Source organism: Colossoma macropomum, unplaced genomic scaffold (assembly GCF_904425465.1).
Source record: "Colossoma macropomum unplaced genomic scaffold, Colossoma_macropomum, whole genome shotgun sequence".
In the NCBI taxonomy this organism is placed as follows: Eukaryota; Metazoa; Chordata; class Actinopteri; order Characiformes; family Serrasalmidae; genus Colossoma; species Colossoma macropomum.
Genome location: NW_023494791.1, coordinates 32,137,366 through 32,158,948, shown reverse-complemented (window position 1 = coordinate 32,158,948; position 21,583 = coordinate 32,137,366). Strand labels below are relative to the sequence as shown.

Sequence of the window (21,583 nt, the reverse complement as noted above, 5' to 3'; positions counted from 1 at the left end):
CAGTTTCAGAAGAATCTAGAGGTTACTGAGACAAAAAGCATTTTTGTTTAATTATCATAATAGATTGTATAGCCTTCAACTATGCATAACCAAAATGTTTAGTGAGACTGTATTGACTTTTGACTTGCCAAACTACACTGTCTGAAAACCATTCTTTGTCTCTTCGTAGCTGCGTGCCCTGTACTGTGCAGTGGTAATGGTCAGTACTCCAGGGGGCGCTGTCTGTGCTACAGTGGCTGGAAGGGGACAGAGTGTGATGTCCCCAACAACCAGTGCATCGACATTCACTGCGGAGGCCATGGCATCTGCATCATGGGCACCTGTGCCTGCAACACAGGCTACAAGGGGGACAACTGTGAGGAGTGTAAGGAAGCACTTACATCATCAATTCTGCCTAATCAGTTCAGTTAAGTTTTTGCTAATTGAAGCCTCAGTTTTAGAGGGGCACAGCCTTTCTCACAATTTATTGTGTGTTAACACTCCTCATTCAACTCAGGAAAGGTTTGATAATGATCTGGTGAGTTATACACTTAGCGGCCACTTTAAGAGAAACCCTGCTGTTGTAGCTCCATGTAGCTGGTGTAAGAGAATGTTGCATATATGTTGATGCACATTTAGTGTTACTCTACCTGTAGCCCTTCATCAGTGCTGTTCTTGGTTGGATATTTTGGATAGTGGACCACTCTCAACCAAGCAGTGACACTGATGTGTAAAAACACCAGTAACACTGCTGTGTCTGACACACTTGTAACAGAACTGCACACACCACCACGTCATTGTTGGTTTCTAAGTGTACAGTACATGTGTGTGTGTGTGTGTGTATATATATATATATATATATATATATATATATATATATATATATATATACACACACACACACACACACAACTATAACCAAGTATAGTGTGTGTATATGTGCGGTAAATGACTGATAAATAGAACTAGCTCTACTACCTTAAAGTGGTGCAAGGTTTAGTCCTCCAGCTTGACACTTTCATGTCAAGATCTTAATCATTACAAGCTGTAATCTTTATCAAGCACTTCTTATGGGCAGATTTTAAGACAGGGGCCGACAGCACCCATCGGAAGCTTTTGTGTAAAAGCGTCTGTCATCTGCTGCATCTCCATTAAAGCCCTATTTCATTACGCCATCAAAGATGGTGTGTCATAAACACGCTCCCTGATTACCGTTGGGTCAGAGGAGCCATTGATTTTTCTCACAGAAAGAAGGCTCTTGTTGAAAAGCTTTCTGCCTCTATCTGTGAGGAGATGGTCAGACAATCACTCTAAAAGAGAGACATAGAGAGAGAGGGAGAAGTGTGATCTTTGCTACGATGCTTTTCCACTCTCTCTACTTAATGAGGACTCTAAGTTGCATCTGTAGCCATCAAAGGTCTTTTCTCTCTCTTTCATTCTTCCTCTCTCTCTCTTTTTGCACTGCTTTGATCTCTCCCTGTCCCTGCAATAATCATTAGCCACGAGTTAATAGTTGACTATTGCAGAAACAATTGCTGTTCTCCACTTCACAGAGCACATAATTGCGTTGATGTCCCTCATTGATACAGCAGCCTCCATCAGTGGCCTCCAGAACACAAGGAAAAAGGGCTGAATCAGAATTGATTTTACCTCATGTAGCTTCACACATAGCTTGTACATTAGCATAGCTGACCGACAGATCACGTGTAGCTACATTTGCAGGGCTTTTATGTTTGTTGCTCTCTGAACAATACACACACACACACCAGGCACACACACAGAAAGAGAATGGGAGGCTAATGTAATTAAATGCATTCCAATCAGCAGAACTAGCTTCATTCTTAGCTCTTATACTAGCAAAACTAACCAGCATTTCATGTGTAAGCTGCAGGGTGTTTTGTGCTTGTTGCTCTCTGAATCACACACACACACACACACACTGAAAGAGAAGTGGAAGCTAATACAATTAAATGTGAATTATTTTACATCTGTAAGAGCCTTAGATAGCTGACCGACAGTTCATATGTATCCATTTAGAGTTTTTATGCATATAGATCAACCGTTGGCAATAAATGTGTCTTTAGTGGTTTAAAAAAACACCATATGTCATTAGAATAAATGCAAATGAACATAAGCACAGTAAAAAGTCACACAAATTTCTATTTTGAAAAAAGTAGTGTAATGTTATTATACCAATATAATTATATTTGATTATCAGAATTAGCTTAACACTTAACATAACTGACTGACTGATCTCATGTAGATCTATATTTGTATTTTTTTTCTTTGTTTTTCTTTTTTATATATTCCCGTACGTGTGTTTGTGTATGTGCATGTGTTGTAACAACATACACACACAATATGATAAGAGGGGACTAATGTAATTAAATGAAAGTGAATTGTATTTTCTGTCCATGATGAAATAGCACACGGTCAGTGGACCTGATTAAGTCTCATCAACCCCACACACATGCTGGAATTACAGCTTACCCAGCCTCGGGCTTCTCCTGGGTCTGCAAACATTCACACACACACACACACTCAAGCACACGCCCACACGCGCACACACACACACACACACACACACACACACACACACACACACACACATATACATGTGCACACACGCACAGACCTGTCTCTGTTTTTGAGGAAGATAGACTTAAGTAGATGGTGTAGTCCCATATTCCCTTAATGATGAATGAAATCCTTAATCCTTAGACTTTATTTTCTGTTATTGACATTAAGGCTTATTATTCAGTAGTGCTATGGATTATTTAGTATCTACTATGCCTTCTTTTCCTGTGAGTTATTCAGTATCCACTACAAATCACTTAACTGCTACCAAGTATTCCGTATTTACTATGAGTTATTCCTGTAAGTACTGGGAATTTTTCAGTAACTACTATGAATTATTCAGAATGGATTATTAGGTATATACTACAAATTATTTAATTATTTACTATGAATTATTCAGTGACTACTATGAGCTAGCTAGCTAAGCATTCTCTTATGACAGATGCTATTATTTTTATATATTATTGCTATTATTTGTTTCCGCCTGCTGGTGCATGGGGATATAATCAAAAAATCAGAAGATGTTTTAGAGGCAGGTAAAGGTCATTACGTTTTGATGAAAGATAAGTGCTATGAATAATTCAGTAAGTACTACCATTTATTAATCAACTACTGGGAATCCTTCATTAAATACAATGAATTATTCATCAACTACTATTAATGATTCCAATAACTACAATTAAGTGTTTAATAACTACTATTGTTTTGTAACTATTAGGAATTATTCAGTACATACTAAGTTGTTCTGAGAGTGATACACAGACTCTGAGACTTTAAGGCATTAAACTAAAGGACGTGAACTGTTGTTGCAATTAATGTTCCCTCCACTGTGACAGTGTACTGGGGTCAGCAGCACAGACAAATGTACATCTCCCATTCACTCATACACTTCTAGAGTGTGCATGTGTGGTGGAACTGGAACAGAGAGAGAGAGAGAATCTATCTGTAAGGTTCAAACTCATTGAATTAGAAGGCTGCAGTTCACTGTACATGTGCTGAAGTGTGACAGGACTGGGTCAGTAAATATTCAGCTCTTACATATTAAAGTCAGCACAACTGGCAAATCATAACACATTTTCCTTACAAACTGTGCCAAATTTCTGGATGAAACTCGGTCCTTTTGATGATAGATAGTGGTGGGAGGGGGAGGAGAAACATGATATTACTGGTTAACATTATTTGTCTCTGCCTGCTCGTGCACAGGGATGTAAACAAAAAATCCAAAGATGTTTTAGGAGCACGTAAAAGTCATTATTTCGGTGGAAGATTAAAGGAAAATAAGAATATAAGAAAATAAGAATTTTGTCTTAAAAATGAGATGCTAATCACAGTTCAGTTATGTATAATTACTGTTACAGTTACAATTAAATTGTTAAAAATGTTGACTCATGTCAAACTCAAATACACACTTTCTATGTTGTTTTCTCTCTCTCTGTCTCCCTCTCTCTCTCTAGTGGACTGTCTGGACCCATCATGTTCGTCTCATGGAGTGTGTATCCATGGAGAATGCCATTGTAATCCGGGCTGGTCAGGCTCCAGCTGTGAGGTGTTGAAGACCATGTGTCCAGACCAGTGTTCAGGCCATGGCACCTTTCAGCCTGAAAGTGCCACCTGCAGCTGTGATGCAAACTGGACTGGACCAGACTGTTCAGTTGGTAATGTTCTGTTTTTCCTTTTCTCTGTTATCTATTACTTTCTCGTCCTTCGTTTACACTCACTGGGCACTTTTTTAGAAACTCCTACCTTGTTCTTCCACTTACTGGCCACTTTATTAGAAACACCTACCTTGTTCTTCCACTCACTGGCTACTTAGAAACAACTACACATCTTTAAAGGTTTGGAGTCACAATTTTCAGTGATATAAAACCAAGTTTGTTGCAGATAAATATATATTAATTTTATTATGAAATGTAATATCCAGAATGAAATTAGAATGAAATGAATGTCCAGGATGCCATGGATTTGAAAAGTAATCAAGGCAGATATCTTGACCAGAAATGACCATAAACAGAAAATTACTGCATTATTTATCATTTGATAATGTATTATTCTTTCCAAACATTGTCAAAATTTCCAAATATTGAATAAAACAGCTAAAATAGCTTATGGTTTATAGTTTGTAGTTTTCACAGTGTACATGAAAGTTATTAATATGACGATTACAAACATTTGAACAGTAGCATAGTGTTGTCAAATATAGACTGTAGTTCATCTGTTGCTGCACAGTTTATCATCGTTCATCATTGGTCATTTTCTGACCACAAGACTGCTGTCCCGATAGTATTTGAAGGCAGATCATTCTCAGCATGGCAGTGACATCGACATTGTCACTGCTTGGTTGAGCATTCCATGGACCAAAAATATCGAGGCAAGAAAAGCTCTCTGGTCAGAAACTCAGTGTACAAGGTAGAAAGTAGGGGTTTCTGATAAAGTGGCCAGTGAATGTCTTCTATTGCACTTCATGAGCCTGTGTGTGTGTGTGTGTGTGTAGTCTGAGAGTGTGTGTAATGGCAGTAATAAGAGCAGTATTGGGCTCCTGCTGTTTTAAGGCTCACCCATGGCTGCCTGTTAGTTATGGGACATCATTCTCCCAGCATCTAACAGAGCCTAATGAAAACTCTATTTCACCCCAGAGCCCTCCTATAGCTAACTCTCTCTCTATCACACCTCTCTTTCTCTAATCCTCTTCTGTCTTTCTTCAACTCCTCTCTCTCACTTTCTTTCCCTCTATACTCTCTGTCTCCTTTCCTCTTTCTCTTTTTTCCTTCTGCCTCATACCCCCCCCCTCTCTCTCTCATGTCTCTGTTGACCGCAGTTTCTGTTCCTGTATTAATTATCTCTGCTGTAATGCTGTAATAAAACTCCTGTATCACCAATTGACTGAGAGAGAGAGAGAGAAGGAATGAATAGATAGAGAAGAGGCTGAAAAAAAGAAAGAAAGACAGAAAGAAAGAAAGAAAGAAAGAAAGATAGGCAAGGGGAGCAGAGACAGTGACAAACAAACAGAGAAGAGAAAGACAGAAGAAAAAGAACTTGTGAAAGAGAGAGGAGGGAATGAAAAAATGCAGGACAAGAAAGAAAAAAGAGAGAGAGAGGAGAAATCCAGAAAAACATAGGAATAATGAGAGAGGCAAGAAAGATAATGCAGAGAGAGAGGAGAGTGAGAAAAGAGAAAACAAGAGAGACAAGAAAGAAAAAACAGAGAGAAGAGACAGAGATAGAGGGCAGACAGAAAGGGTCTGTTTTACTTTCTCTCCTCTTTTATTCTCTTTCTCTCCATCATTCTTTCACTCCAAAGAATTTCAGAGACGGTGAACTTCAGTCTTTCTTATTCTGCTCTCTGAACACAGCCAATCACCTCAGCACACACACACACACACCTCACGCTCTGCGGGGAAACAGACCCCCAGCTGACACACACCTGGCCCAGGGCTGCTGGGGAATTTTCCCTTTATTTCCTTCCATTCATTCCTTCTGTATCTCTGCTCCTTCATTGAGTCTTATTCACTCTTTTCAGCTCAAACCACCATCATCTTTAAAAAAGAGAGAAAGAGAGATAGAGAGAAGCCAGGTTTACAGCCAGCTGTCAAATTAAGTTTGAGTGAATAACTGAAATGTTGCAAAAACATAATGTGAGTAAGTTTCCATCAGCTGTGTACAAGAGAATAAACCTTTATGTGTCACACCTTTAAGAAATATAGAGTGAGTTGAGCAGCTTCTCATTGCTGTAAAGGCTCTGTCCATTAATCAGCTGCAACACCTTCTGTCGTCTGTTTGAAATCACTGTTATGCTATTCTATAGATAGCATAAAGGTAGATTATCATTTTTTTCAGTCATTTTACTGATACTTGCTGCCTTCTGCCATGTTTTGTAGCTGCTGTCAACGTCTCAACAAGAGTGACTAAAATGCATGTCAGTCAAAGTTGTGATAACTAATTGGATGTGGGAAAAAGTTAGGCCTTTTTAAAATTCAGCTGCAGCTATTAATAATTATTGTGTAAACCTGCCAAGGTAATAACAAACCAGCTCAAAATTTGTCAAAACACCAAATCCTTCTTTTTTCCTATTTAAACTGGCTCTGTCTGGTTAACAATTGTGTAACACAGAGATTGTTATCATAATAGAAACCCTCTGTAATTGTACTGTTTAAATAAAGTAACTTGATTTACTTGAACAGTTACTGAACATTTTACTTCTTGTGGAAAGATAAAAGGTACAAGTATTCCAAAAAAGTGCTGATTTTCCAGAACAATACTGAAGTATAGCAAAGAAGTACAATTATGCAAGTATTTCCCACCACCGTATGAGAAAACATGGCCAGCTAAAATCCAGATTTTGTGTAGACTACATGGTTCATGTATGTGGTGATAGAAGCAGAGTTTGGTTTGTTTTCTCTCGTTTACTCCAGAAGTTACTCCCGCTACCCTCTTCCTTCCACACTCATAGTAGGTGACTCAATCATCAGAAACATCAAGCACCACACAGTCAAAGTTCACTCTGTCTCTGGTGCAAAAGTCTCTGACATTACACAGCAGCTCCCCAGTCTCCTAAAGAAATACGACTCAGTGTAGAAGATAGTAACACGTGGGATGTAACGATATCAGAAATCAGAACACAGAACTGCTGGAAAAGGACTTCACAAGCCTGCTGTCTTCTGTACAAGACTGTGGTAAATCTGTTTTTTATCTCTGGACCAATTCCGTCACTGGGAACAGGTTCAGGACGTTTTAGCCACATTTTAAACCTTCACACCTGGCTCCAAAAAACCTGCCTCTGCAAAGACTTAACTTTTATTGAGAATTTAACCTCTTCTGGAACCGCCCTTCTTTTTACAGAGTTGATGGGATTCATCCCAATAGGCTGGGTTCACAAATTTTAGGCCACAATATATTTTACTCTGTTTTTAACTCCAGATGACTGTTACATACCTCAAACTCAAGTATTCAAGTATTTCTGTAGTTTTGGGTAGAAGACCCAGGACCAGCTCTTCATCAAAAAGAAATAACAAAGAAGCGAAAAATTTTAATCGTTTTATTAATCCAGACAGTCTGCAACTCCAATTACTTTACACTCACAAGAAAACCCTGCAGTAAATGCTATAACAGATCTTGAGAGTTTTAAAAACAGAAAAGGTTTAGGCATAATTCATCTTAACATGAGAAGCCTACTTCAGGAGGATAAAATGGATCAACTTAAAGTCCTGACTGCACAATCTGATCCAGATATTTTAATACTAACAGAGACTTGGCTTAGACAATCTGTAAGTGATGAAGATGTGGCCTTAAATGATTTTAACCTTTATAGAACAGACAGAGAATCAAGAGGAGGCGGAGTTGCTATTTATGTAAGAGTAACTATACAAGCCACCTTATTAAATGCAGTCTCCAAATAAAAAACACTTCAAGTTCATAGTTCTGAAAGTGTCCCTTGGGAAAAATAACTCTTAGCTGGGATATACAGGCCTCCCTCTGCTCCGTCTTCTGCACTTGATGAAATAGCCGCTCTTTTATCACAATATACCACTTCTGAAATGCTGGTCCTAGGGGATTTTAATCTTAACTGGCTTTCTAATGCATTGCTTAAAGGAAATATGTGGAAATCTTACCCTCTCACAATTAGTCATGGAATCAACATGCCCAAATATGAAGGATCCCACCAAATCTACCCTGCTAGACTTAATTCTATCCAATAAAATGGACAGAATTACTGCCTCAGCAGTCTTTGACCTTGGCATTAGTGACCACTGCCTGATTGGATGCATTAGAAACAGTTACAAGAACAAAACAGGCTCTCGGATCGTGGTTAGAAGAAATTTTAAACATTTAATGAACAAGCTTTTCTATCTGACTTAGCAATGAGTGAAATCCACCTTACACTAAAAATTCCAGATGTTGACTTGGCACTAAACCACTTTAGCAAATCATTTCTAACGGTGGTAAACAAACATGGCCCCCACAAAAAGCAAAGGATAAGAGACAGATCAAGTCCCTGGTTCACTAGTGAAGTTTCCTCATTGTTTAAAGCCTGAAATAAAACCTGGTCCACTGCCAGACACATGGGGGAGAGAGACCACTGGCTTACGTTCAGACAACTACGAAATAGATACCTGTGCAGTTAGAAAAGCCAAATAAGATTATTATCTCGGCCTGATTACCAGCTGTACAAGCACTCAAAACTTTTCGAAAACCGTAAAATCATCATCAACAATTCCTCTACCCTTCCAACCAACGTTATAGTTGATGATCAGCTGATATCTCATCAGAAGGAAATCTGTAGAGCTTTTAACACACATTTTGCTGCAGCTTGTCACATTTTTGAAAATACTGACTCAAATCTGCAGTTAGGTAAAACTGACAACAACTCTACTGCTACCCAGACCCATGGTCTCATGGACACTCCAGCCCTTCTCTCCAGTCATAGTAGATAAATCTCTTTCTACTATTAATCCATGAAAAACTACTGGTGAAGATGGGCTGGACCCTTACTTCCTGCATCTAGCAGCCCCAATTATTTTAGAATACATAACATATGTTTTTAATCTCCCTATTTTATCATGCAGAATTCCCAGGAAAATAGCTCATGTAACTCCACTGCATAAAGGAGGTGAGGCGGCAGATGTAAATAACTACAGACCAATCTCAAAATTGTCCTGTTTAGCTAAAACTTTAGAACTTCTAGTAAATAGTCAACTTAAATCATTTCTACACGAAAATTCTGTCCTGTTTAATTATCAATCTGGCTTTAGAGAAAGACACAGCACCATCCTCTGCTACCACACTGGTTTTAAATGATCTCTATATGGCCATAGACAGGAAGAAGCATTGTGCTGCCATTTTTTATTGATTTATCAAAAGCATTTGATACAGTTGGTCTCACTCTTCTTCAACTGGGAAAATTAGGAAACACTAGGAAAACTAGGAAACACTAAAGCTCAGCTTGCTGGTGTCAGTCGGTCATTTTAAACTTTTACTCTCTAACCACCTCCACTCTGCCTGTAATTGTTTTACCTGATTTTTTAGCATTTTTATGTTATTTTCATCATTTTATTATTTATTTGTTAGTTTATTTATTATTATTCATATTCTTATTTTAATTATGATTATTTTATTATTATTTTTGTCATTTTAATGCATTTTTTGTTTACTTTTTTATCTTATTCTCCTCTTATTTTATTTTGATTTGATTTTATTAACCTTTACATTTTAGCTATGTTTTAATTATTGTGTTATATTTTTATTGTATTTTTATGTATTTTTATTATCAATGTTTCACATTTTTTTTTAACTTATCTGATTTGAGTCTTTTTTATTTATTAAATTTACTTTTATTATTTTATATGTTCTTACACATTATCAATCCCTTGCTCTGTATCAACTCGGCAACATTGTACATGAGGGTCACCCTCAATGTTCTCCGATATAAAATAAAGGTTGATTGATTGAAGTTGAGGGAGGTCTGTCTACATACACTGTTCAGAAAGTTCAGCATGTCAGTTCACATATTTGTCCACAAACTGTGATCTCACACACACACACAAACACACACACACATTGGCTCAAGCACACACGGTCATACACACCTCAGCCAGCCGCCCCACCTTCTTCTGCACACCACCACACACAGTCTGGGGTCAGAGCTGTCAGTGTAATGGAGTGTGTGAAGAGTGTATCCAGACTAACCTCAGTCTATTCTAAGTCAGCCTACACACAGCGGGAGACCAGCATGTTCTCTTTTTTTCCTGATTTTGTCATAGTCTCTCTCTCTCTCTGTCTCTCTCTCTCTCTATTTCTCTCTCTCTCTCTCTGTCTCTCTGTCTCTCTCTCTCTTCCTCCCTCTCTCTCTCTCTGTCTTTCTCTGAGCTGATAGGAGACATGATGACTTTGAGGAATGTAAGCTTTTGCCTCTTGTGTGTGTGTGTGCTGTGTTCATTTGTTACAGACATAGAACAGACTTTATTTTTTTGACCATATGAAATGTTACATTTATTTAATGATTTAAAGGCTCTGTGTTTCATTTTATTTCAGTTAAAATGACTAAACAATTTCCTTTTTATTCCTGGGGTTAAAATTAGGTTTAGGTTAATAATAAAATTCTTATTACATATAGATACTTACACATATATAATATATGTGGGCCACATTATTATTGCATATAGGTTCTTACATGTGTTTTATATAAAAATTAGATTAAAAATCAGACATGTTATTATTATGTGTAGGCACTTATGTATGTATGTGTACATGTATAATGCAGCTGACCTTGTCCATTTTGACTGGAAATTAAATAAATGAAGGGTGGTCTCTGACTTTTGCCAAGTACTGTAAATAATACATATGAGACATACTATTAAGCATAGATACCTACATTTATGTAATACATATGAAACACATACATATAAGTACTTGCATTATATGGACAAAAGTATTGGGACACACCTCTTAATCATTGAATTTGGGTGTTTCATTCAGTCCCATTGCCACAGGTGTATAAAAGCATGGTACTGTAACAGCATGCCACCGTTGCAACAAGTCAAAGTTTTCTCCTCCTAGATATTCCACAATCAACTGTGAGTGGTATTATTGAAAAGTGGAAGCATTCAGGAACCACAGCAACTCAGCAATGAAGTGGCAGACCACGTAAAGTTACAGAGCAGGGTCACTGAGTGCTGAGGTGGATTTGTGCATAAAAGTCACAAACGCTCTGCTGACTCAATAACTGCAGTTCCAAACCTCCTCTGATATTAACATCAGCACAAAAACTGTGCGCTGGGAGCTTCATTATGCCAGCTGTAAAGTTTGGTGGAGGAGAGATAATGATACGGGGCTATTTTTCAGGGCTTGGCCTAGGTCGCTTAGTTCCAACAAAGGGAAATCTTAGTGCTTCAGCATACCAGAACATTTTGGACAATTGTCTGCTTCCAACTTTGTGGGAACAGTTTGCGAAGGCCCTTTTCTGTTCCAGCATGACCACAGTGCACGAAGCAAGGTTCATAAAGGCATGGCTGGGTGAGACTAGTGTGGAAGAACTTGACTGGCCCACACAGAGCCCCGACCTAAACCCCACCCCTTTGTAATGAATTAAAACAGAGATTGCGAACCAGGCCCTCTCGTCTAACATCAGTGTCTGACCTCACAAATGCTCTTCTGGATGAATGGGCAAAAATTCCGACAGACACGCTCCACAATCTTGTAGAAAAGAGTGGAGGCTGTTATAGTGCAAACCAACTCCATATTAATGCCTATGGATTTAGAATGGGATGCCATAAAAACTCCTGTATGTGTAACGTGTAAGTGCCCCAATACTTTTGTCCATATAGTGTATATATATGACAGATATTATTATATTGGAGTTTCATATAGATGCTTACCTATATGATATACCTTATATAATACATCTGGAGCATTTTCTTATTACATAAAGGTACCTACATATATAATACCAGTGGGATATACACATGACTCCACATCCTGACGCTGTACAAAATGTTATGCATGAATGTTTCATTCATTATTGATCTGAGAATACGACCTAAATATCTCACTTTTGTGTGTGTGTATGTGAGTAGAGGTGTGTGCAGTAGACTGCGGCTCTCATGGTGTTTGTATGGGCGGAAGCTGTCGCTGTGAAGAGGGCTGGACGGGGTCAGTGTGTGATGTGAAAGCCTGTCATCCCCGCTGCACTGAACATGGAAACTGCAAGGATGGCAAGTGTGAGTGTCATCAGGGCTGGACCGGAGAACACTGCACAGTCGGTATGACACCCATATACAAATATATATACATTTATATACATATGCACTCTCACATGTACATATTCATACATATGTGTGCATACACACACACACACACACACACATACACACACACACATATACATATATATATATATATATATATATATATATAAAAGCATGCACTCACAAACCACAAGTACTGTACGTACATATACAATATATGTAGTACTTTACTGTTATGTCTAGACACACACATTTCACATCAGCGATCAAAGAAGAGGCTTTAGCTTCAGAATCAGTGGGCTTCAGAACAGTCTATAATGAATTTTTGACCTCATTCTCTGTGTCTTCTCCTTCTTCTCTTTCTTCCTCTTTTCTCCATCTCTCTATCTGCTTGTGGAAGAATAGAGTGCTATCTGAGTGCTGGCCCTTTACTGTCCCCTCTCATACTAAATGCACTGACCTTTGTGGAGTGTCAAAGCTGGCATTTCTGCTCCAGCCATGAGCTTTTACAGCTGAAAGAAATCAGCAGCTCAAAAGCGTCAGTCAGTCCTGAGGAACAATTACACATAAATGATCACAAAAAACACAAAACCGAAAAATCAGGTTTAAAATGGTATTAGGTATCAGGTATTACAAACAAAACATTAATAAAAAAAACGTTTTAGAAAAAAAGTACAAAAAATGTTGTTTTGCTTAAAATCATCACAAATCTTACAATTAAATAATATAATTCATAATCCATAATTGTGTGTGTGTGCATGTGTGTGTGTGTGTGTGTGTGTGTGTGTGTGTGTGTGTGTGTGTGTGTGTGTGTGTGCGCAGTGTAATAAAACATTAACTACAGTGTAATAGTGCAACTTAAAGAGTTGTCCACCCAGCTGTATATCCTGTTATATCCTGTTGTATTCTGTTGCTGACAGTAGCATGAATAATGTACATTCATTCATTATTTTAGGGTGCATTTCTACATGGAAAAACACTTTTATTGAAGGACATTTACAGTGAAGGACATTTTCACATTTTAGAGCTCAATAACTCCCTTAACTTAATAGTTTGCAATAGTTTTTTTGGGTCAAAAGAAAGGTTAAGTGATTTAATCTTATACATATTTAGCTTTTGATGTCTAATGAATGGCCTTCAGACACCAAATTTACGTGTCTCATCTTTCCTATATACAAATATCACTGTATATATAGAACACTGTTAAATATATGTTTACTATATGTTTACTTTGTCAATGCTGAAAAATGAATAACTTGCACTTTTTTTCACGTTTTTGTTAATGTTTTAGGAACATTTGATGTTAATGTTAAAGAAAAAATAAATGAAAGGGTATTCTCTGATTTTTGTACAGTAAATTAATATATCATTTACTATAACATATACTACTATACATGTACAACTATATATTGTTATAACTTGAACTGGCTAATATTAGTGCATTCTGGATTTGTCTATACAGCTCCAAATTTTTGGGCCGAGTAAAGCTTTATAGATTGGGAAAGTGACTTTGGGCCAAGGTTACACCTCTACTCTGTCTTTTAGTACCTGACGTGTGATGGTATGTGTGTCTGTGTGCAGTGTTAAGGGTTTTTTTTTACTTGTATGCCTGAGAGAGAGAGAAATAGAGAATAAGAATTATGGTACCTAATACATCATCTATGTCAGGCTGATGTAAGGAGCTTGGGGTGTGTGTGTGTGTGTGTGTGTGTGTGTGTGTGTGTGTGTGTGTGTGTATGTGTCTCTGTGTGTATGACCTTCCCTGTCCTCTCACACACACACACTCATTAGCCTCCTCACAGTTTGTCCACTGTCTCCCCCACACTGCCACACACTTGCATCATCATCCTTTTTATTAAACTCTGTGACACACGCACACACACACAGACCATAACTAGCATCTAGAATATACCTGCGCATGTCTGCAAATTTGCTGTATGTTTTTTTGTTTGTTTGTTTGTTTTTTGAACGGCTTCACAAATTTCCATATTTAGACAGCTGTAGCATTTTTATTTTGGATTTAAAACATAAATTTAGAACATAAATCCTGAATCTTTCTGGATAGTACTTTTTTTAGAAATTCATTCTAAATATTAATTTTATTAGAACCTCTTTCCCAATGTTGATTGGGATAAAGAATCAAGTTTCTTTATTTCTTCATTCTGGATATTAACTTTATTTGTTCATTCTTGATGTTATAAGGGTTCCCCTTTTGAGTCTTGTATTATTTGAACACTGTAGAGTACCAGCTTCATATTAGAATCATTTTTTTACATTTATCTGCAAATTAGTTTTACATTATTGAAAACGGTGATTAAACATTTGAACGGTGAACGGTGGTGTATGTCATAAACAAATGAGGTCAGACATGTTAGAAATTCGGCAGGAAGAGTCAGGAGACTGGACCTTCGGCGTTGACTGGAGTTTATTTCCACATACAGAATATGGGTACAGTGTGGTCGATCAACAGTCAATCAGCAGTATCAGGAGTCTAGTCTTATTCATGTGCATGCAGACAATCATGCACGGGCACAGCTTGGTCATCAGTGTGTCACCAGTCCAGTCTGGTCACCTGTCCATTCTAGTCTAGTCTGGTCAGCAGTCCAGTCTGATGAATACATGGTCTGACAAGGTTTACGTAGAGATACTAGGGGTCTGGGGAGGAAGCAAAGAGGGAGGGGAAGTAGGTGACAATCAAAAGGTTGGGGAAGAAGGGGAAGGGGGTCTGGGGTCAGCGGAGACCCTAGGGGTAAGGTGAGGTTGTTCTCACCTCAGGGGAAACAATACCGATAAAACACCAAAAGGCACACAACTGTGGGACAATACAGCTGACACAACAAAAAGACAACATAGGTTAGAGCATAGAAGAAAGCAAACGTGAAAAGACCTATACTTTCTCTCAGACGGATATGAAAAAATGGAAAAAACACAAACAGCAGGTTCTTATCAGGGTCGGAGTGAGATTTGTTTTTTGGGCAGAAGCTTGCAATCTTATTCCAATTTTACATCAGACACAGCCCCAACAATAAGCAGTAGAAGCCACAGGCACTTCCCTTTCTCCTAGAATTGAACACGCCCATCTGTGTGTTTTGCTCCAGCAGCTTATAATGTTTTGATGCAGACACACATGGAGAGTTAGGCATTTGCACACTCTATTGTAAGTGTGACTCCCTATTTATGGCCACTCTCTGTTCTCCACTCTGCATTACTGATGCTTGTCTGAAATGAAATGACCTGATGTTTTGATGGTGATTTAGTCGTTTCTCACACTCCCTTTAAAAGTATCAACACAAAGTCAAAATTCAACACGCTTTCACCGACCTCAGTGACTGAGCAAATGGATGGATGGATGAATGGATGGATAGATAGACAGACAGACAGACCATGTTCATCCCTGAAGGAAACTCTGGGAATTACAAATTAAAATATTTATTTATCATTGATTTACATGAATTGGAAATGATAAATGAATTCCAGTTTGTGTGAAGTAGAGTTTACATTACAAATACATACAAAATTGACAGATTCAGAGTTATAGAGCAAAAATAGTCTTAGAGTCAGTATGGCAAGAAGTTTGCTAAAAATTTGGACACACTTGATTGAGTGTATTTTTGGTAATCTAAGAGGCATTTTAATGTGAAGGTTTATTGAGTAATATTGATATGATATGATATTCATTCCAGTGAATATCAGTCTGTAGAAGTGTCCAAATAGAGAAATTTCAAAGAAAATTCAAGATGGATCGAGCCTCAACAGAACGTAGTCTGAATAGTCCAGACTTAAGTAAGCAAGGCTTTTGGGCTTTTGGAGGTTTCTATAGAAGTATGTATGTATGTATGCATTTATTTATTCATTTATTTGAATGATTGTTACACAACAAGACTGAGAGGCTGCAGGTCCTGTATAAAATGTACATCTGTTTAGGGGGCATTGTCCTGTAACATTAGGTTAGATTTTTAGATGAAGATGTGTGAGTTTCATTAGGCTTATAGCTTTCACACACTGTTCATTTATCATAAACATATCAGTACTGAGAGGTGTGAGTGGACTAACACACGCACGCACACATATCAGTGAGGAACCCTCGGGGTCTTCAAGCGCTGAAAATAATTGAGAACTAAAAATTTATGTAATGCTGTATGTTGTAATTTTTTGTTCATTTTGATTTAATAGAACCATAATGCCTTGTGGTATTTAAACTCCTGTTGACAGCATCTAGATAAAGTCAGCTATCCCATTGCTTAGGACTTCAGGAGCTGGACTGAAGACCTCACACGTTAACCACTAACAGAATTCGGAAAGGACAGTGGAATCAACCAGTCATGTTTTAATTTACAATGGGCGTAACCAGATTTCTTGAGAAAAAGTCATTCCTAGGTGTGTCATTGGCTGTGAATACGAGTGGTAGTCTGATCAGGTTCCAATCAGTGGCTAAAAATGGAAAACAGTGGTGGCAGCTGTGCTAGGGCTCTTTGCTGAAAGAGTCACAGTAAAGCTAAAACATACAAATATACAATACAGATAAGACAGATTAAATCTCTTTTATAAGCTTCAGTCTGTTTATTCTAGAAAAAGAAATGTTCATGTGCGCAAGTGTTAACTTAGTATTAACTAACACTTATGACACTTTTGACATGTATGAGCCAAACTGTAATTGTCTGCATTGTAATAGCAGAATTGGGTGACCACTGATACACGTGTACACTAGCGTTCAAAAGTTTGAAATCAATGTTTTCAACAGTATGAAACCGATTTTATTTATGTAATTGTATAAAATGATTATAATATGCTAGTGTTGTGCAACGTCACAGGTTTCAGATAATCAGTAGGACACTAGGAAGCAGTTGATAAAAAGAAGAAATGTTAAATGTATAATATCGTAGAAAGTAATTACAAAAAAGTAATTTAGAATAAAATTAATGTCCAGAATATCTACGAAAGTGATCAACATTCAAAGCAAATAAAAAAATCATGTAAGTAGTTGATTAAAGTACGTTATTTATTATTTAATTTAACTTCTTGTTATCAAAAATACTGTATATAGTCTATTCAATAGTTTGTAATATTTACATCCACACTATATGAGTTATTAGTAGAATAACAAAAACGATTAATTTGGTAAAAGATGCCACACATTTGAGTGCTAATGTGTATAAATACATCTTGCAGTGTTTGCACAGTTTGAAGAACCTGTTTTTCTTTATTAAGACATGCTCTTGTCCGTAGGCATATGTATATGAAAATGCGGCATGCACACAAACGCACACGTAAAGTGCTTGGCAGCTTGGTTCTTAAACTGTTAAAAGTACAGACACTGATCCAGATTTACTGTGGCACGAAACAACACATTGTCAATACCGCACACACATACACATATGCACTCATATACTCAATAGACACATGCTGCCTAATTCATGTAGGCAGATTTGACATGTTCTGACATGTATGTTCACACGTACATGCAGTTTGCCATTAAGCTGAAAGGAAAAAGCTGAAATCTGACACGAAAAGTACACACACACACACACACACACACACACACACACACACACACACAGACACACACACACACGGTTTCTGACAGTCTGAATCCTCCGTCTTCAAATTGCATCTGAATTATACATCTCAGGCCGAAACAGCCCCAACAGTCAAAAGCTATTAAAAAAAGCTATAATTTCCCACCGCCCAATCATTAATTGATGAATTGGCCTTTCAGAGATAAAGATCTCGCTAGGAGAAAAAATATGAGCTTCTGGGTGTAAAAGTGTGTGTGTATGTGTGTGTGTGTGTGTCGTTGTATGTGTGTGTGAAATCTTCCTTGCTTGAAGGCTATTTAGCAAGATTTGACACTTTGACCATCATTAGAGCAACGAGTGCTGTTGTGATTAGATCGGCAGGGCTGGTCAGAAAAAGTTGTGTGGTTGAATTGATAGTTCAGCTACAAAAAGTTACCCCTTTACCCCAATACGACCAAGACACGTTTGCTGTCGAAAGTTTGCTGCTTTAATTTTAAACTGGAGCTACAGGGCTAGGGTAGCTAACAAGTAATGGAAGCTTATACCATACCTGTGGTAACTGCAAGCCTACCAGTGGGTTTATATTATTTTTTTTCTGAAGGCTAAAAAACAGAAGGTGCTGCTGTTGTTTCTTAAACGCTGCTTGTGGCTGTGCATCTTACTGTTGCTAAGCTGTAATAGTGTGATCACTGTCAACCAACTTTGCTAGCTGGTTGTCACTTTGATGTGTAGGCAGAATGCTCTGCCCTATTACAAAGTCGTCTACTATTAACTAGCAAACGTTAGCAACAAGCTAAACTAAAAAGCTGCTTTTTCTGTATGTCATGCTAATTTTGGTCTGTGAAATCAAACAGGGTACTAGTGTACAACATGTAGGTTACTTGGCTGCTTTGAGTAACTTTTTTCAGCTTAGGTCCTCTGGAGCACATACAGGAGAAGAAATGCATCCCACAGTGAAAACAATATATATAAAAGATACCTTGCTCTTTAAAAAATGTGTACAAGTCCCCTAAATCATCACACACTTGCCTTAAATTGAGTTTGAGTTGTTAAGTAGTCTCAAATAGATTTACTTATATGTTGTCTGACACTGTATGACATATTGATCTATAAAAAACTTGTGTTCATGTTTACAGATCTCAGTGTCTCTCACTCAAAAAACACATGAGCAGGTGTGTTTAAGGTTACTTAACAACTCGACATGGTTTGAGGCAGGTGTGTGATGATTTTAGAGTATATGTTTCCATTATTTCCTAGTTACATTAGCTTTATGGCTGCAGTGCAAAAATAAACCATTCTGTCACTTCAAATATTAAAGTCTATTTCATATTAAAGCCTAAATCACACATATCCTACCTGTGTGCCTATGCGTGTGTGTGTGTCTGTGTATGTGTTCGATTAGCAGCAGTATCAGGCAGATTTGATTAAAACCCTGGGACAGGTATGTTGTCAACATGTGGTTGTACAGAGTAATTATATAGTGTAATATGAACAGTATTCACTGTCTCTCTCTCTCTTTCTCTCTCTCTCTCTCTCTGTCTCTTGCCCTGTCGTGTGGTGTTGGTGATTGAAACGAGTTGAGTGTGGTATAATTGTTTCCAGATTAATGTCACTTTAATCAGGGTTGTTTAAATCTGAGTACAAATAATGAAGCATTATTCCTCTCTCTCTGTTTCTCTCTCTCTCTCTCTCTCTCTCTCTCTCTCTCTCTCTCTCTCTCTCTCTCTCTCTTTCTCTGTGTCCCTGAAGACTGTGAGTGTGAAAGAGTATAATTTTTTGCTGTAATTAGTGAGTGGTTGGCCTTGGAGCAGGTGTGTGAGTACGTGTGTAAGTGTGTGTGTGTGTGTTTGTGTATGTGTGTGTAAGTCTTTGTGTAATGTGGTTGCTGCTGACAGAGAAAAGAGTGCAGTTCTTACAAATGCATCACGAAGATGAGCATCTAAAAGCAGGCTATTGTGTTCAAACTACTCAAAAAGCCACTACACCACAGGAAGAACATCAGCTAACGGCTAAAAGCTAACAATATCACATCATGCAGTGTGAATGTGTTCTACTTCATACTGTATTTGTATTCTCTCTTACTGTGAAAAAATGAAGACACTCTATTGATACACAGACGCCATCACATACACTACATAACATAACTCACTACATACACAGTATGCACTTAAACACTACATACACTATTACTACAGTACACACACCCCTTTTGCACACATTCTCTGCTTATATACACATCTGTGCTATACACACATTATGATCACACCAATGTCATACACAGCTTTTTTCACCCCTACATACACTATCACAATATACACACTATTGTTACACACATGTACTGCTTCTACACACACGCATGTGACACATATACCACACTCTACTACAATGTTATATGTTATCACAAGTAATATCCATGATATTAAATTTAACAACTCTGATGTTATTCATTATAACACACAACCTTGCATGTTCTATTGCATTTATACTGTTCTGCAAAATAAAGAAAAATATAAGAAGCCCTAATAACTGTATACTTGTAAACTAGTATGTGCCTACTAGTAAATACTACAGTAAATATTACAGGTAGAGCCATGAAGCTGACACAATATCAGGTTCAGCTCAGCTTTTCCAGTATTTTCCAGATTAACTTGGAAATGATTTTGTTCCAGCCAATCTGTAAAGCATGTCACAGCCCATCTTGTTTGCTAAATTGTATTTTGTTCATTTCTGGCTGTTTCTGGTTTGTTTGGTTGTTTAGTTGTTTCAGCTGGTGACTAAAAAGCTTGCTTAGGGGCAATGACAGGTTTGGAATTTAAACTGGAAACTGTAGTCCTGCTGTCAAACTCCTCCTTATCTGACCAAATGGGTTACAGGTCAGTTATTATCTTATAGATGTTAACTAATGTGTCCATTTTCTGTTTTTGTATGGAAATTTAGTAACATTACATTTAGTAGTTACAACATAGTAAATATTATAGTACATTTAGTAGTCACAACATGGTTCTCAACTAGTTCTCAGCATAGCAGTAAGATTTTTGGCTGTGACCAAAATGGATCCCTATTTGCATTTTATGGCACTATTAGGTATGTCTGCTATTTTCTCTGAGCATCCGAATCATAAAAAACAGAATTCCAAAGTGATTTTAGGGCACTTGTAATTTCTAGTGAGCACCATAGATCAATACAGCAGCTGAATGTGGACCAAAGTACATCGCTGTTCTACTGTTTTACCTCAAGTGAAGGATGTTAGATGACCCCTTGGAGCAAACACAAGTGTCAACTTCTGCAGAAGAATTTCCCCAAAATTCATTGAGAGCTGATGCATTTCCATTTCCAGAATTTACATAATACTGGTGGATAAAGCTGCTTATAAGTCATAGCAGTAAAACAATTTAAAATGCTTAACATTTCAAAATCATAGCATTCAATTTGCTGGGTTTAGGTTAAAAACTACTCAATCTCTTACAAGGCTGCTGATGCAACTTCTCCACTTTACTCTGCTAGCTGGCTAGTTAGCATGCTAAAGGCTACACAGCTAACAATAACAAAAAGAAAGGCAACAAAACACGGCTCTATGCCAAGATTATAGCCAAACAAAGCTATTACTTGCGTAAGTTACATGTGCTATGCTCAAACTTCTCAAAAAAATTGTACCTTAGTTTACATGGCTAGCCGATTAGCTCACTGAGGCTAACCTGCTGAAAGCGAGTGCATTTCATATTGTGATGCATATCTGAGTGGTGGTAGCATGGTAAAAAACAATGGAAACAGGGC

The 21,583-nt window shown here is 37.7% G+C and overlaps 1 protein-coding gene across 3 annotated transcripts in view; it reads left to right on the top strand.

The window, feature by feature from the left end:
• Positions 1–21,583, top strand: part of tenm3 (teneurin transmembrane protein 3) — a 452,242-nt gene that overhangs the window by 320,401 nt on the left and 110,258 nt on the right. For all 3 annotated transcript variants that reach the window (XM_036574879.1, XM_036574878.1, XM_036574880.1), the window contains 3 exons: positions 170–364; positions 4,011–4,211; positions 12,123–12,308. In XM_036574879.1, the coding sequence (XP_036430772.1) occupies positions 170–364; positions 4,011–4,211; positions 12,123–12,308 (582 nt within the window). The remainder of the gene's footprint in view (positions 1–169; positions 365–4,010; positions 4,212–12,122; positions 12,309–21,583) is intronic.